Consider the following 18,545-nt stretch of genomic DNA (forward strand, 5'->3'; position numbering starts at 1 on the left):
GTAATTAAACCGAATGTCCTTTCGTAAGATTCGAACTTCAACTTTTGCTACTTTCGCATTATACCGATATGGGATTTATTAGGAATTTGAACAAAAGTCAGATATGGTCCATGTTTAATGCTAAAGATGTTGACACATTTCGCCGTACCTTACTAAATTGTCGTTTGGATATTGCAATAAAACATTCATTTTTAATAAATTTTTAATAGGTCTTATATTGAAAAAATATAAATTGAAGAATACTCATGCTCTGTCCATCTCTATTTATCATTTATTCATAATCTACCCTAATTATTGCTTTGCAAATATTTTCGACGTACAAGCACGTAATGTTTACAGTTGTATTGTATGAAACTGAGACTAGTTATGATTTAAATTATTGGTTTTCTTATATGATGGATGTTTTACTATTTTCCTACCTTGCAATCGATGTTATTTGGCATATTATTCAATTTTTTTTCTTGTAATATATATTAAATTTAATTCAATGAAGCTTGACAGAATTTCATGCCTTTTGTTTAGAGGTTTAGACTATTTATACGCGAGTTCTTTCATAATCCTACCATTCAAATTTAATTCTTTTGATTCAGAATGAAATTGAATAGTTATTAGTACTATTCTGCAATAAACAATAGAAAATTAACTGAAATAATTGGTATTTTAAAATGTACAGTTGGCAATCAACAATAAACTTTGATTAAGTCTAAGTCGATAGGTAAATAACAATAACTGCTACTTTTTTCTTACGTCCTCCTTAAAGTTCATACACAAAAGCTCTTTTGTTCAGATTTTGGATAAATGGTGACCAGTAGGTAGATCGTTATAATGGCAAATTTTAAATCATTTTTTTGTGTTCATTGAAGTAGAATAGTACCTACCTAGTTTCTTGAATTATCCGGCAATAAAAAATATTAATAACTTTATTTAACGTATTATACTTTGAATGTTAACGAAAGAAATGTACCTTTGTTTTTAAATTATCCCCTTATGTTAGTGTGTGTATGACGAATATTGTTTAGATTAGATCAACTGTGTGTTTAAATTAAATAGTGTCATACAACGATGAATTATACTTCAATATTATTTAAATATATAACAATATTAGAAGGAACCTGAAAATTATTACTTTGGATTGCCGAAAATGGGCTCTAAAAACACGTTTCCTGACCTTTAAAGATATAATTCAAAAGCTTCACTCGCATAACAGCACAATACGGATTATACACATTATAAATTATACCAGAACGTTATTAAATAAGTATTTAGTTGTTTGTGATCCTTATTTAATGGTGGGAATACAATGTTTAGGTTTAATAAAGAATTGTTCTCAATACCTATTTGTTTACTGGTTGCAATTACGTTTTTATTACTTTTTTTAATGTTTATTGAATTTTATAAAATGTACTTGATAAATCATGAGTTTCTAAATCTAAGCATATGATGGGATCTAAATGATCGTCAATGATACCGTCCAAATTTGGATAGGTTAAGACTAGTTGTTTTATAAATTTGCATTTCCTTTGAATCTGTTTGCCATTGATTTGTCTGCCTATAGAATTTTCTATTGTAAATTTCTTCGCTGTATGAAGATTGCAATTCATGTAGGTACATCGCTCTTTACTCTGTATCATATACTCCTGTTGACAATAATTTACATACTGATTATTAATTACCACTCTAAATCTTTTTGAAAAATCTTAAAATTCACTTAATACGTTTAAACAAAATAATAAGTTGACCGAATTTGTTAAAATTTCGGGTCACATTGACCATAATGCGTTCACTGTCATGAGCTATGGATCTGGAAATTATGATTAATTTTTCACATGTATGTCGACAGACAGAAAAAGATACAATCTCACAAGTCTAAGCTTTTAATCACTCGATGTCCTATACTGTACAATTTATTTAAAAAAAAAGAAACAGGCAAAAGCATATATAAACAATAAACATATATTAAAAAGATTTACATTGACCTGAGATACTTCGTACTGACACCTTTGGCAATCTGCTGCGACAGGGAACATTTTGATTTGTTTTCAAACCCGTTACAATAATTTCCCTATACAAATACCATCAGGATATAAAAACAGTCAATCTCGACCAATTTTGATTTTGTTTTGCAAAAAATATTGTTTTAGATGTATTTACAGCGACTACATCTGAAAATCGATATTGATTAATCATCTTCATCATAAGGTCGTCAGTCCTAAGACTGGTTGGACATGTACCTCCACTCTTTCCTATCCTGAGCTAAACTTCGCATTTCCCTAAAACTAGAACAGCCCACATCCTTAACTATTTGCGAATAGTAATCTAATCTAGGTCTACCTCTATTCCTCTTGACTCTTGTTTCTGCCTCTAATGTGTCTCTGACTAGACCTTCATGCCTGTCCTGCCAACCTATCTCGCCAATTTTTTATTGACATCTATAGAGTCCTCTGTTCTCCTATTCTTTTCAATACCTCTTCATTTCTAACCTTTTCTACCCATCTTATCCTCATCATCTGCCTATAACACGACATTTCGAACGCTTCTAACCTTTTCTTTTCCGCCACGCCCACTGTCCATGTTTCGCACCCGTACAACGCCGTGCTCCAAACATACACCTTTAACAACCTTTTTCAAATTTCTAAATTAACCGTTCGCGATATTGATTAGTAATTACAAAAAAAAAGGTTATTCTACTTCGGTAAAAGAACGAGTTAGAATTAAAACAGACCCATAACGGGAATTTACGTCCCCAGCCGGGTGTAGTAATCAATTTGGTATTGCATTTGTTCATTAATTTGGATCGAACATGGGCCCAATTAGTTTCTACTTAAAATCTTGATGGTCAGTGGCAAACCTTTCGCCGGGAAACTAATTTAACTGCATACTGGATTCAAGCATACCATTCCTTTCCGATTTTTCCTTCTGATTAAAAGCATTGTTAATTTAATCTACTTGTTCTGGAGTAATTTGTAATGAAATAAATTCATTTGTTTTACACTTTGATGCATGTATAATGTTTGCTTGGAAAACAAAAGGTCATTAAAACGTCACCTTCGCCGTACGTTTTGATGTTATGCCTGTGTGTTGCTTACAAACAATAATTTTAATTAACGAAATAAAGAGTTTATAGGTTTATACAACTTACATTTTTATTTTATATTAATTAATAAAATTTTTCAATGGTCCGTTCCGAATGTTTGTTTTTGTCTCTTCTCATTAAAATTGTAATCGATTTTTTGTTTTATTAATTTTCTGCTTTTTCTATGCACGTGTAACAAATCGAATACTAAAAGCGGTAGCTACTAAAAGTGAACTGTGACCTAGTGCTTACTGGGGAAAAATAGTTTTGAATCTTAAATATTGTCACGCAGTGAAATTTTAATGAAATTCAATAAACCATTTTAGACCTTAAAACATATTTCAATTTCCTTTAGCATTTTATATATAATAAAGTTGTTATTGTTTTAAAACTTCCCTGTCTTGTCATCTAAGTACCTGACCCCCAGTCACGCCAAAATAATCAAAATTTGCATTAAAATCAGGCAATTAAAATAAATAATTAACCAATTACCGATATAACATAAATGGTGAGGACACCGTTACCAAATTGAGCGTGACAATATTTAAATTGCCTGAGCAAATAAAATATTTGTTATATCTAATTGTGCAATTAAAATNTGCCAATTTCCAGGATCCAAGGACAAGAGTTTTGTTGTGTCAATCTTTACAAAATTGTGAAAAGGTAACCAACATTGTTCTTTGGTTTTTTTTTGTGAAATGACCATTTACACAATTGAAACACTTAAAAAAAAATTATTAAAAACTGCCATTATGTTTTATGATAACGTTGTTTACATCATATACTTTTTATATGTACATTAAAGAAGGGAAAGTATAATACAAAACTGATTTAACTATGTAGGAAACGATTTACTGTTTGTGACTCGCGGTTCGTTTTAATTTTAACAACATTTTAGCCTGATCGATACATATATTTTCGTAAAAAAAAATCATAAGAAAACTTGGAAACGCCTGGAAAAAATTGTCTGACAAAAATTTTAGAGCGCATTCCTGAATCTGAAGAAGTTGAAATCGTAATCGGAAAATTAACCAATATATATCTGGTAAAGTTCTATACTGTGGTCAACAGTGTCTTTACTCGTACAGAAATGCACTAGATTTCTGATATAACGACGACGAAGGGGTTACTGTAATTTAGTCGTTATATCCGGAAGTTAAAGATATACAGACATGAATGTATAGTTGTCACCATTTTTCAATTTTCAAACGATTTCCGCCTTTTTTTAAACAGTGATGTGAATGTAGTAGTTTTACTTATCTACTCCGGTCGCTATATCTGGATGGGATTAATCGGGGTTTGTTAGAAATGATTCATAAAAGCCGTCGCTATATCTAAACTCGTCGTTACATCCGAAGTCGCTAGATTCTTAAAATGATCGGTATAACCAAGGTCGTAATAAATGAAATCGACTGTATCGAAATTACGAATCGAGCATTTTTAGCATCCTCAGCTACTTGGACATGATTTAGGAATCCGTAAAAGTAATGGTCTTGCAAGAGAGAAAAAAAGTTTTGGAGTTGATAATAACCAGCAGATGATCTGCCGAAATACGAACAACACAACAACAATGGCCATTGTCTGCAGTATGACAATTATTCAAAGCATCGCCGACAGCGTCGTAATAATGAACACGATCGAAACTACCATGATGGTAGGCAGTCAGGCAGTGACCATACCGCACTGGATGACAACACACAGGAATTGCAAGAAACAGAACGGGGCATCTACCTACTCCATGAATGTTCATCGTCGTTCCATTGTAATCATTATGTTGTCGTAGCTCGCAGAAGCAAATTAGACGTTGTTGGTACGATATATGAAGTTTTGGTATGAGGGTAAAATCTTTTTATACTTGGTCCGAAAATTCTTCGGAAAATTGCTTACGTACGTATGGCGAGTTGTATTTAAAACATTCTTCGAAGGATCCGAAATAAAAGAACAAGCAAACAGATATTGTTTTGGCCACTAATGAGAGCTGATGGATGTTGCTTACACGTATAATTTGTACAGAGTATCATTTTTTTTTATTGCTGAATACAACCTGAATTAAGAATCGTCAATTAAGAAAAAACTAATTGCAGGCTGTAGTTGAAAAGCGAAGAAAGAAAACATCAAACAACTGAAAAACAGCACCCTCATTAGCCACTTATTATAAATTCTGAAGCACGAATAATAACATAAGCACAACAACTAAAAATATTATCATCATCTTCATCATAGGGTCATCAGTCCTAAGACTGGTCGGACAAGCATCTCCACTGTTTCGTATTCTTAGCTAATCTGCGCACTTCCCTAAAACTAGAGCATTTCAAATTTTATTTAAAAATGCTATTTTTGTGGCCGTAGTGTCTGATTTAACAAAATCCATAACTAGAAACATAAAATTCGGTTTTCTGGAGGTAGTTTAGAAGTTATCCACTTTTTAGAGGACACCCTGTGTATGGTAACTGTATTGGACGATAACTGAATAAAAAATTGTGTAATGACTTGTTTGTATCTAAGGTCAATAAAGTAATCGCATTAGATTATTTCCTTTTTGGATAAATTATTCATCAATAACTGAAGTAATTACCCGTTTAGAAAGTTTTGTTTTTGTTTCAGACATGAATTGGACACGCCGTAAAAGAAAAATAAATTATTGGAGCTGTCTCTTTGGAACCGACATTACCACCTTTCTAAACACATTTTGCGAAAGGAATTATTTTGTAAACAAAAAAAGCCTCTCGAGCCTCAGATGAAAGAAAAACTATTAAATTACCAAAATGTATAAGAAAACCTTGAGGTTTACACCAAAGACATTTGTGGCTTCCGCGGTGGTTTTTACCATCATTGTTTGCCTTTACTATGCCAATCACGTTACCGACGATGTAAGTCAAAGGAATGAAGTGATGCCAGAAGAAGAGCCCCAAATTGGGGTACAACTATTTCATCAGAGTGCTGTCAGCAGCAACGATAAAGTAGACAATGAATTAAATGATCCTTCAAACAAAGGCACGTGTACTGCCTTATTAAATTCGGATGCTGACATTAACACTGTAGATGTTTTTAATAATTTTGACTTTCAGGTAAGTGTTTTCAATTCAAACAGTAGCGTCAACAATTTTTTTTAATGTTTCCGGAGTCTGTTAAACAAATGGAGAAAGGTTTTTAATTTTTTTTTGTGTGTAAATGTTTTCTCATTGTTTGGTAGCACTGCGAATGAGATTATTTTATAAAAATTAATCGTTTGTAAAGAAGTCGATTTTAAAGAACCTTGACGCTGACACCTTCTTAGTGTCGATATAGGTGGATCCAAAAAATATTCTACGGATACAATACAATTTTGTCCAGAATTTATACAGTTTATGTTTTTCGTTCTGATAGTGAATGAAGTAATTAACAACGGTTAACAAGGGATAATTAGCTTTTGTTAATAATTCTATTGTTATTACTGCAGAAAAGAGAAGTAGACAAATCGAAATAATTTGTTAATTATTAACTAAACAGAAATTGGACAAGGTCGTCAGTCCTAACGTTGGTTGAACACGCACCTCCACTCTACCCATATCTTGAGCTAATCTTCGCATTTTCCTAAAACCAGAAGAATCCACATCCTTAGCTATTTGCGAACAGTAATCTAATCTAGGTTTACTTCTACCCCTCCTAACTTCCATTTCTGCCTCTAATATGTCTCTGAATAGACCTTCGTGCCTGAGAAGGTATCTTACTAACCTATCTCGCCTATTTTTTTATTGACTTATTTTCATAGAGTCCTCTGTTCTCCTATTCTTTCTAATCTTCATTTCTAACCTTCTCTATCCACGGTATCCTCATCATTCACTATATTTCGAATGTTACTAACCTTTCCTTCTCTGCCGCGCTCACTGTCCATGTTTCGCACCCGTACAGCGCCGTGTTCCAAACATACACCTTTAACAATCTTTTTCGAATTTCTAAATTAACCGTTCGCGAGCATAGAAATGATTTCTTTTTAATGAAAGCGACCCGACCCTGTGCTATCCTCCGCTTTATATCCCCACTACTCCTTCCGTCCTGACTTATCTGACTTCCTAGATACCTAAAATCGGCCACTTCTTNCAGATACCCGCTATTAATTTTATTGGAGCATTTTTTTCATATTTTAATATTATTTCCATCTGAATTTTTATACTTTAGATATTCAACGTCAAGTTCAAGATTTCTTATGACAAGATTTGAACAGATTAAGATCTAGTATACAAGAGCAAGACAAGGCATGAATTTTTATTATTTTTCAATAACAAGAACGATATTTGGAAGTTTCGGGTATAATAGTAGAATGAAGATTCGGACTATAGGGCCGTGGCCTAGATAATAAAATGGCATCTATATTTCAAACCAAGTGCTGTGAATACGGAAATTGATCAAAAACTTATACCCGAAGAATATAAGAACAAAGGCTTTCTGTCGAACAACGGCCCTATAGCCCGAATCTTCATTCTATTATGCATTCCGGCCGTGAAAGACTTTGTTCTTATATTCTTCGGGTATAAGTTTTTGATCAATTTCCGCATTCACAGCACTTGGTTTGAAATATAGATGCCATTTTATTATCTAGGCCATGGTAAACGTTTTTAAATCGTTTTTGCATAGAGTCACGGTGTTACGGTATAAATTTGATATTTTTACCAAATTTTTCATCCACTGAATTATCTAGGTCAACGTACTGTCGCGAAAGGACATTCCTTCAAGTGTTCTCGTTAACAAAAATAGATATATTCGAAAGGAGGTCGTTCGTAATATGTATATTATACAATAAATTTAGTTGCATGCATAGTGGTCTATATTACTATATTATAGAATTTCGATCGCCAAAAAAGGACTTGAGACGCTTCAATAAATACGAGAGCGAAAGCTGAAGAAAGAAATAAATAAGGTGGTGAGCTTTCGGTCGAAAGTCCATAAAGCCAACAAGATGGTTGTAAAAGTTATATATTGGTGTAAAATCAGAGTTGTTATTGTAATAAATTATAGTTCAATGCAAGTCCAATTTCATTGCTGAGGTTCTAAATCTTTTCCAAGCCAAGTTGAACCTGGTAATATACCCTGAATTAAACAAATGATTGCGATTATTAGAAAATTATGTGTAAAGTGACAGAGGTAGTTAAATTTTTAGAGAAAAACGATAAATGATTCATGTTTGTGCTAGAAAAATACAATTGATTTTAGTAGATTTTAATGGAATTTGTTTGTCTACCAAAATAATTTTGTCGTTATTAGCAAATACGGATCTTTATTTATGCAATTATGAAATTTTCGATTAAAATTGTTTGTTTATGAATGATTATCGCTAGCATGCATGACAGTAGACGCGCTAGATGTATGTAGGTATAAATATGCTTGTTTATTCAAAATTTTAATTTGGGTTGGATATTTGCTGATGCTGAACGGTTATATTTGGTTGATTGGTTATTTCAAACATGCAAGCATACAATTATGGAATTACATAATTTTTAACAGACTTTTTTATGCATAAATATGTAAAATCGGTATGTTATTATTATTATTGTCATTTGGGTTTTGGGCTTAAACGGGCCTCAGAAATCATGCATGATACCTTAGCTCAGTGGTTTCCAACCTTTTTGTACTTGCGCCCCCTTTAAAAAAAAATTATTAAAAACTGCCATTATGTTTTATGATAACGTTGTTTACATCATATACTTTTTATATGTACATTAAAGAAGGGAAAGTATAATACAAAACTGATTTAACTATGTAGGAAACGATTTACTGTTTGTGACTCGCGGTTCGTTTTAATTTTAACAACATTTTAGCCTGATCGATACATATATTTTCGTAAAAAAAAATCATAAGAAAACTTGGAAACGCCTGGAAAAAATTGTCTGACAAAAATTTTAGAGCGCATTCCTGAATCTGAAGAAGTTGAAATCGTAATCGGAAAATTAACCAATATATATCTGGTAAAGTTCTATACTGTGGTCAACAGTGTCTTTACTCGTACAGAAATGCACTAGATTTCTGATATAACGACGACGAAGGGGTTACTGTAATTTAGTCGTTATATCCGGAAGTTAAAGATATACAGACATGAATGTATAGTTGTCACCATTTTTCAATTTTCAAACGATTTCCGCCTTTTTTTAAACAGTGATGTGAATGTAGTAGTTTTACTTATCTACTCCGGTCGCTATATCTGGATGGGATTAATCGGGGTTTGTTAGAAATGATTCATAAAAGCCGTCGCTATATCTAAACTCGTCGTTACATCCGAAGTCGCTAGATTCTTAAAATGATCGGTATAACCAAGGTCGTAATAAATGAAATCGACTGTATCGAAATTACGAATCGAGCATTTTTAGCATCCTCAGCTACTTGGACATGATTTAGGAATCCGTAAAAGTAATGGTCTTGCAAGAGAGAAAAAAAGTTTTGGAGTTGATAATAACCAGCAGATGATCTGCCGAAATACGAACAACACAACAACAATGGCCATTGTCTGCAGTATGACAATTATTCAAAGCATCGCCGACAGCGTCGTAATAATGAACACGATCGAAACTACCATGATGGTAGGCAGTCAGGCAGTGACCATACCGCACTGGATGACAACACACAGGAATTGCAAGAAACAGAACGGGGCATCTACCTACTCCATGAATGTTCATCGTCGTTCCATTGTAATCATTATGTTGTCGTAGCTCGCAGAAGCAAATTAGACGTTGTTGGTACGATATATGAAGTTTTGGTATGAGGGTAAAATCTTTTTATACTTGGTCCGAAAATTCTTCGGAAAATTGCTTACGTACGTATGGCGAGTTGTATTTAAAACATTCTTCGAAGGATCCGAAATAAAAGAACAAGCAAACAGATATTGTTTTGGCCACTAATGAGAGCTGATGGATGTTGCTTACACGTATAATTTGTACAGAGTATCATTTTTTTTTATTGCTGAATACAACCTGAATTAAGAATCGTCAATTAAGAAAAAACTAATTGCAGGCTGTAGTTGAAAAGCGAAGAAAGAAAACATCAAACAACTGAAAAACAGCACCCTCATTAGCCACTTATTATAAATTCTGAAGCACGAATAATAACATAAGCACAACAACTAAAAATATTATCATCATCTTCATCATAGGGTCATCAGTCCTAAGACTGGTCGGACAAGCATCTCCACTGTTTCGTATTCTTAGCTAATCTGCGCACTTCCCTAAAACTAGAGCATTTCAAATTTTATTTAAAAATGCTATTTTTGTGGCCGTAGTGTCTGATTTAACAAAATCCATAACTAGAAACATAAAATTCGGTTTTCTGGAGGTAGTTTAGAAGTTATCCACTTTTTAGAGGACACCCTGTGTATGGTAACTGTATTGGACGATAACTGAATAAAAAATTGTGTAATGACTTGTTTGTATCTAAGGTCAATAAAGTAATCGCATTAGATTATTTCCTTTTTGGATAAATTATTCATCAATAACTGAAGTAATTACCCGTTTAGAAAGTTTTGTTTTTGTTTCAGACATGAATTGGACACGCCGTAAAAGAAAAATAAATTATTGGAGCTGTCTCTTTGGAACCGACATTACCACCTTTCTAAACACATTTTGCGAAAGGAATTATTTTGTAAACAAAAAAAGCCTCTCGAGCCTCAGATGAAAGAAAAACTATTAAATTACCAAAATGTATAAGAAAACCTTGAGGTTTACACCAAAGACATTTGTGGCTTCCGCGGTGGTTTTTACCATCATTGTTTGCCTTTACTATGCCAATCACGTTACCGACGATGTAAGTCAAAGGAATGAAGTGATGCCAGAAGAAGAGCCCCAAATTGGGGTACAACTATTTCATCAGAGTGCTGTCAGCAGCAACGATAAAGTAGACAATGAATTAAATGATCCTTCAAACAAAGGCACGTGTACTGCCTTATTAAATTCGGATGCTGACATTAACACTGTAGATGTTTTTAATAATTTTGACTTTCAGGTAAGTGTTTTCAATTCAAACAGTAGCGTCAACAATTTTTTTTAATGTTTCCGGAGTCTGTTAAACAAATGGAGAAAGGTTTTTAATTTTTTTTTTGTGTGTAAATGTTTTCTCATTGTTTGGTAGCACTGCGATTTATAACGAATGAGATTATTTNTGCAACAGTCTCGCGCCCCACAGGTTGGAAACCACTGCCTTAGCTTATCGCTTTTAGTTATAGGTTTCGGTTATTCTTCAAAGGAAGTTTCCCATAAGGAGAGTAACATTTGAGCATCGTTGGCAGTGATGTCTTCCGCTTCTACAGTGTGACAGCCTTGACTTTCTTCCTGCCAAGGCTGAAAATTGTTCTTCTAAATTTGCAGATTATAGATCTATATATTGATTGTATTTCCTAGCCCTTGCGTAATTCTGGACTTTTTAGACTTGTCTCCTTTTGGGTCACTGTGGTCAGAGGTCCAGAACAAGACTGTCTCGGTTTAGGTTGCTAGAATGTTGAGAGCTTGTACAGTTCAACTTTGTTGAATGTCATGTAAGGATATTTCTGGTCTCCTAGAGGTTTTTTTTATGTTTTCGTGGAAGAGGGGAAATCTTCAGAAGACACCCAGCCGTCCGTACGACTGGGTAGTGTCGGATTCCCGAGGAAGAAGTCCTCGGACCTACCGACTAAAACCCCTCTACCTCAGGCCGTTTTAGGACTCTCCTGGAGGGGATTGTCCTGCTTCACCAAACTATTCGATATATACGATATTTTTATAGTTTTTAAAGGTTAATTAAGTTCACTCAAGTTGCTTAGTTACCTGTTTAGTGTCTTTTATAATACAAAAAGGAATTTGAATAATAATTTTAAGACGTGAAAATGAAATTAGTTTCAGAGTTATATTGTCTTTCGAATATGTGTATAATCTCTTGACATGTACATACGTTTCCATCCGAAATTATTAATTTAAATTGTAGCATGACGCAAGTAATTTTCTTTATTAAATTTACTCGCTCGTTCTTCAGTTAGAATTCAACTAATCAGGAGAAGTTAGGGAAAAGTTCCTGTTTACTTGCAAATTATGTAAGCTCGAGAAAATTAAATTAAAATCAATAAAGCGGGTCTTAAGTGAACTACTAACTGTAAGGTTGCTGTTAAACCGGAAGAAGACACTTGAATGTACTTGCTGTTTTCAACAATGCATAGGTCGACGCATTTGTAACCATTGTCTAACATATGCATATGTCAGTGATCAAGTGCTAAACTATTTTGAAAAATAACTCTACGAATTTTTATTTGTTCAAGTATGTACTGTTTGAAAATTAATTGGCACATGTTTATTTAACTTAATAAGATTTTTCTACTTGATTGAGCAAATAAGTACATCAAGCCATTTAATATTAAAAAGAAGCCCTGAAAGACAGTAAGCGTAATGAATGTTTAAGAAGGTCCTTACTCCTACTTAAACCCAGTATCAGAATTAAATAGAATAGTATGGTTTTAGTAAGGATTTTATTTAAAATTTTGGTAATTTTTCTACTATTTGGTTAGTTAAAGCTTTTACTGAATTTCGATTTTTTGTTTCACATTTGATAAATTTCAAACCAGAGTTCCTGATTATGAAAAGTTTTTAAACTTAAATGCAACAACGTCAATAATTAAAAAAATAAAATCGTAGTGTTATAAAAAGTTTCTATTGTTACTACCAGACAATTGTTTCGACATTTAATGTGCTTTTTTAGAGTGCATAAAATTCATAAATTGGATCATTAAACACAACTTTACTTTTCTATATTCTTATTTAAAGGTTGTTTCATATTTAACTACTGACAGTGAAATGTATAATATAAAGGAGACTTAAAACAAGTGTAAATCAATTAATCTAAATCTTTCATTGAAGATGACCCTTCGATCGAAACAATAATAATTGTGGAGTGATATTGTTAAATGTTTCATTAAAGAGGTGGATAAAATATAAAAATAATTGAAAGAGATATTTCGATAAATAACGAGGCGTGTATTTAATAAATCCTTTAAGGCTAAGAGGAGATAATTTTAGGGATATTAAATAAACAATTAAAATGTATTTTTATGAGAAGTGCACAATTTCGGTACATGACAGGATTTGTAAAAGTGACGTGGCAGAGAAAATTTGATGAAAATAGGAAAATTCACCAGAATTTCATAAAAGAATAGAGGGGTGTGTCTGTGTAGTATTTCAATGGGAGGTTCTATACTTCATTACAGTCGACTCTCGTTAATTCAAACCTGCGATAATTCGAACCTTTCTATAATTCAAAGTTATCACGAGTTCGCTACAGAATCTCTTTATATTTCGAACTAAATCAATACATTTTTATGCACTTGGTAATTCGAACGAAAAAATCATTGCTACGTAACAAAACGACGCGTTAATTCGAACTCATCGGCGTTAAACACTCGTCAATTCAAAGTTGCAGAGAGAAAGAGACAGAAAGATTGTAAGTACATTTTGAGGCAAGTTCAAACTTGTATCATCGTATCATGGAGCCTTTGTTTTTGTTAGGATTAGGAGAAAATTTATGTTGTTCAAACTGCTGGAGTACGGAAAAGAACTACTACAGGTGAATTTCTTCGTCTGGAAGAAAGCCTGGTCATTTGATTAAGACAGCGTATAGGACAAAAAGTGTCTATTAGTGGAAACTTGTTAAAGGAAAAAGTAAAAGAGTTCGCGTCTTCTCTAAAGACCAAAACTTCGCGGCAAGTGAAGGGTGGCTTACAAATTTCAAAAAGAGAAAAGAGAGAAATGAAAATATTAATTTTCTCTCAAAAATTTCGAACCATTTGATATTTCAAACACAATTCGTAATATTTTAAGAGTCCCTCGAGTTTCGAATTAACGAGAGTCGACTGTATTTTGTTTAGTATTAGACTGTAAAAGTGAATTTAGCCTAAGCGAGCTAAGGCTTTTGTTCGTCCTACAGTACTACTACACTTATAAAATTTTACTGCATTTAACGTCACTCGTTTCAATTGTTCGCTCACTTAGACCTTTTCAAATAAGTTTGTTCAATTATTATTGTTTGCTTTGAACGAACGCGAGCTTATTTTTTGTATTCTGTGCTCTTGCTAGCACCTTTGGACAATACCTATATTTATTGATATTTTCTTTAATAAATATAAGGCTGTGGTGGTTGTTATTTTCCGAATCCTCAAAGTACTCCATGCGTACTGCTTTTATTTCTTGGATTGTAAATATACATTTACCTACCTATACAAGTGGTTGTTTGTTTCCACTACAAACTGCGCTATTTGCATTAAGGGTATTGCTAAAATAGTACACACTGACGCTAATGTGGATATATTATACTAGAAAGGAAGACATAAAACTTTCTGCAGTTATTTCATAAATTCGTTGAATTTACATAAGAGTAATCTGCATGCATGCCATGCATATAACATTTTGATTGACGTCAAGCAGTTAATCTTATGAGAAGCAACAGACCCGAAGTAATACTCACCCTTCTAGTCCAGCTTACGTTTAGCCAATTAAAATCGACTGTAAACCAAATTATACGACTACTTAACATTAGTTACGATACTGTTAATGTTTATGACCATTTAATATTTCGTATTTAATTGTCGAAAATTTCAAACGCACAGGAGTAGTATATGTGTCTAACCATTTATTCATTTTGAAATATTTTCGACCGTAATAGTTCATCATAAATAAAACTGATCGCTTTATTAATTAAAAACATAATCTGATGTAGACTTGTTCGTCATAAGTTTTGCAGTAAGTGTGTCTACACTAAACATAAAATATGTGGTGGTAGTAAAAAAGTTTATTACAGGACAAATAAAACATTAACTACATCCCATATTTTGTTTAAAGATGTACAAACCTCAGTTATTAATTTTTATTGACAAAAAAATCTCCGTTTGAATTTAAGTACCCCCCCCCCCTTCGTATGTTTAGNCAAGAGTGTGAACATCACGTAACAAAAATTCGCATAATGTGAGCAGCTTATTATTAATTATGTTCGGCCCCGTATACTATGAAGAAAACTTTGCTAATAGAAACGAATTAGGATTATATAAGTTTCATTCCTCAGCTACGTTTATAATTACGTTTTTATGCATGTTTATTTTGTTAATTATAAAAGTTTATTACACATTAAATATAACATTCGTTAACGTAAACTATTGTTTTCCTCGGTTCACATTATCCAGTGTTTACTGTATTTCGCAGTAGTAATTACTTCATCCTTTTAATAGCCTATCACACCACTGTTAAATAAGTGAAATAAAATAACACCTATTGTATACTCGTTAATTATTCCTTTTACACATTATGTTTACTGTTATTCGTTTCCTTATATGGCAACAAAACTTAATGACAATAAATATTATCATGGACTTTATTAATATAACTTGATTATGATTTTGTATTCATACCTGATCATCTGGAGCTCTTTCGATGCCTAACATTTCAAAGGGGTCTAAACCATCGCCTACGGATAAGGGGCGCGAACCAGATATGTGACGTTTGCGATGGGCCTCCTTTCTTGCATCGGCCCTGCAATAATTAAATAACAACTAAAAATAAATTCGACAATACGAAAAATATTTCGTTTTTCTGCATATTTACCTTGACTTATAGCTTTTCGAATATGGAATAAAGGAACATACTAAAAACGGAGAATGATTTTTCGTAACAAGTACGACCCGTTCTCCCCTGAATTTGTAATCTTTTGATGGTTTAATTATTTTTATTTCGCGTTCCCCGTTAACCTCTGGAATTACTGCGGGAGCGGGACTCACTTTTGTACGCCCTAAGCAAAATCAAATATCGTCACTTATAATTATTAAAATTATCAAAATCTTTAAAGAAAAACTAATACCTGGAAATGGTCCTATACTTTCTGAACTGCTTCCACAATGCATTCTTTCTGCATCACTTCCAAATGATGCTTGTTGATAAAGTCTTTTCTTGATTATAGGAACGATTTTCTTTTCTTGAATGGCTGTTTCACTAATTGACGACGTACTGTAAAAAATACTGACTTAAGTTGGATATACTTTAAAATCTATGAAGGGTTTTACTATTTTTCGACTTAATTAACAAATATTTATGTAAGTGCTTTATTGAAGGTCGGACAATCGTTTTGAATTTATTTTTTTCGGTTTAGTTTCTTCAACTAAACGTTAAGAAATACCAGAAATACGTGTAAATAAATCTTGAGAACATTTACTACGAGTTACATTTGTTCTGGTTAGAACTGGTACTAATTAACCACTTAAAAAACGGTTCAGAGTTAGTAATTGAACTATTCTGTTATAACGCTAAACTAAATTAATGTTTTGTAATGTCGACTATGCACCAGCAATATAATAATTAAGGTAAGAACACTTTTCTATTAATAAGGTACATAGGTACTTAAAAATGTACATATATATTATCATCATTTTTATATGAAATGGTATGTAGGTATAGGTATAGAGATAGTGANGAACGCGGAGGCCGATTGTGCCTCTTTGTCGCTCGTTCCGCGCTCTCGCTTGCACTTCAAGCCTTAAATGGAACGCCTCAGAGCGAGGTAACGCCGCATGAGTCATATTTTTTCGTGCGTGCAGCCGGTTCCATCGAATTATAAGACGTTGTCACGTCAAAAACTAATAAATGCATTATTACGAGCTGTTAAAGTTTTAAAAAACCTAAATTGCCATTTTTGTTTATCTCTTATTCTCTAGGTGATATTGGTACCTCATTCCCACAACGATCCAGGATGGTTGAAAACATTTGAACAATATTTTAATCTTCAGTCTCGACAAATTCTTAATTTAATGGTACAAAAGTTACACCAACACAAAAATTTAACATTTATTTGGTCAGAAGTTGCATTTCTTGATGCTTGGTGGGAAGCAGCACATCCTATTAAGCAAAAGTTGCTCAAGTCCCTAGTTAAATCTGGTCGATTAGAGATAACAACAGGAGGATGGGTCATGACTGACGAGGCTAATGCGCACGTTTTTGCAATGGTAAATCAACTTGTAGAAGGTTAGTATTTCGTACTATCATATCTACAACTTTTATTTCTTTACAGATTTTAATAAATGCCAAGTTTAAACATGAGTCACCTATAAATTGCTTCCATTATGCAATTCTAAACTGTTCGTTTTTTAGGTCATCAGTGGTTGCTTAGAAATTTAGATGTAAAGCCTGAAACAGGCTGGTCAATTGACCCTTTTGGTCACGGTAGCACTCAGCCGTATATTCTTGCCAAATCAAAGTTAAAAGGAACAGTAATTCAACGAATACACTATGCTTGGAAACAGTGGCTTGCTCTGAAACAATATGGAGACTTTAAATGGATCCCTAGTTGGTCGCCTAGTAGTATTAACGACGGTTTATTAACCCATAATCAACCTTTCGATATTTATTCTATCAAGCACAGTTGTGGACCTCATCCCTACATTTGCGTAAATTTCGACTTTCGTAAAGTACCATCCGAGTACACAGAATACACAATTAAGGCCCAGTTTATAACTAACGAAAATGTAAAGGAGAAAAGTGAAATATTGTTAGAACAGTACGCAAAAACCGGATCGTTATTTCCTCACAATGTCGTTTTGATGCCCATTGGAGATGATTTTCGATATAACGTGTTTCAGGAATGGGATCAGCAGTATACGAATTACAAGCAGTTGATGGATTATATAAATAGTAATAAACGTTTGTACAAAGCTGAAATAGTATTTGGAACTCCAAAAGACTACTTTGACGAAATTATGAAAAGATATGATCAATACCCGTCGTTAAGAGGTGACTTCTTCGTTTACTCGGATATTTTTTCTGAAGGTCGTGCAGCTTACTGGTCAGGTTACTTTACAACTAGACCTTACTTGAAAATACTCAATAGGGAATTAGAAGGGTATCTAAGAGCGACGGAGATAGTTTATACAATCGCTTTCAACCATGCAAGGAAAAATAATCTCACCTCTTACTTAAAATTGCTGGAACAAGATTTTGAGCGATTAGTTTTAGCACGAAGAAATTTAGCTCTCTTTCAGCATCATGACGCTATTACAGGAACAAGTAAAGCAATAGTCATGTGGGATTATGGATTGAAATTATTTGAAGGCATACGATATACAATGAATATTCAGCAAAATGCCATTCAGACCCTTATTTTCGGTGAAAAGCAAAAAACCGATCCTAATCAAAAATTGGTTCAAATGGATATCGAATGGGACGCATTTGAGAAACTACCTAAAAAGATTCCTATTAACGTAGCGACTGCCAATTCAAAACAGATCGTTTTGTATAATTCGTTAGCTCATACCCAAGACTATCTCGTTCAGATGCGGGTGACAAGTCCACATGTAAAAGTTTATGATCAAGATAACAAAGAAATAGTTTATCAAATTAACCCTGTTTGGAACAGTTCCGAAAATAACGTTAAAATGATTATTTCGGATACAGAATATGAGATTGTATTTATTGCCACTCTTCCACCCTTGAGTATCAATTTGTATAATGTGACCCAT

At 33.2% G+C, this 18,545-nt stretch overlaps 2 protein-coding genes and 1 long non-coding RNA gene across 3 annotated transcripts in view; 2 read left to right on the forward strand and 1 right to left on the reverse strand.

The window, feature by feature from the left end:
* LOC108737973 overlaps positions 1 to 5,707 on the forward strand; it is a 17,139-nt gene extending 11,432 nt beyond the window's left edge. The window contains exon 2 of the long non-coding RNA XR_001937926.1: positions 5,678 to 5,707. This is a non-coding gene — a long non-coding RNA (uncharacterized LOC108737973). The remainder of the gene's footprint in view (positions 1 to 5,677) is intronic.
* A 4,840-nt stretch (positions 5,708 to 10,547) lies between these two features.
* LOC108737970 (alpha-mannosidase F) lies at positions 10,548 to 17,060 on the forward strand. Its single transcript, XM_025981830.1, is given in 2 exon segments — positions 10,548 to 11,042; positions 16,702 to 17,060. Coding segments are annotated over 2 exon segments (666 nt in total). The 5' UTR covers positions 10,548 to 10,735.
* LOC112906835 lies at positions 14,991 to 16,359 on the reverse strand. The gene is made up of 3 exons (XM_025981831.1): positions 15,899 to 16,359; positions 15,646 to 15,829; positions 14,991 to 15,573 (listed from the first exon to the last, which is right to left on the reverse strand). The coding sequence occupies exons 1-3, from the start codon at positions 15,939 to 15,941 to the stop codon at positions 15,447 to 15,449; spliced, it is 354 nt and encodes a 117-aa protein (XP_025837616.1). The 5' UTR covers positions 15,942 to 16,359; the 3' UTR covers positions 14,991 to 15,446.
* Positions 17,061 to 18,545: the final 1,485 nt, after the last annotated feature.

The sequence above is a fragment of the Agrilus planipennis genome, unplaced genomic scaffold (genome assembly GCF_000699045.2).
Source record: "Agrilus planipennis isolate EAB-ADULT unplaced genomic scaffold, Apla_2.0 scaffold161, whole genome shotgun sequence".
NCBI lineage: Eukaryota > Metazoa > Arthropoda > Insecta > Coleoptera > Buprestidae > Agrilus > Agrilus planipennis.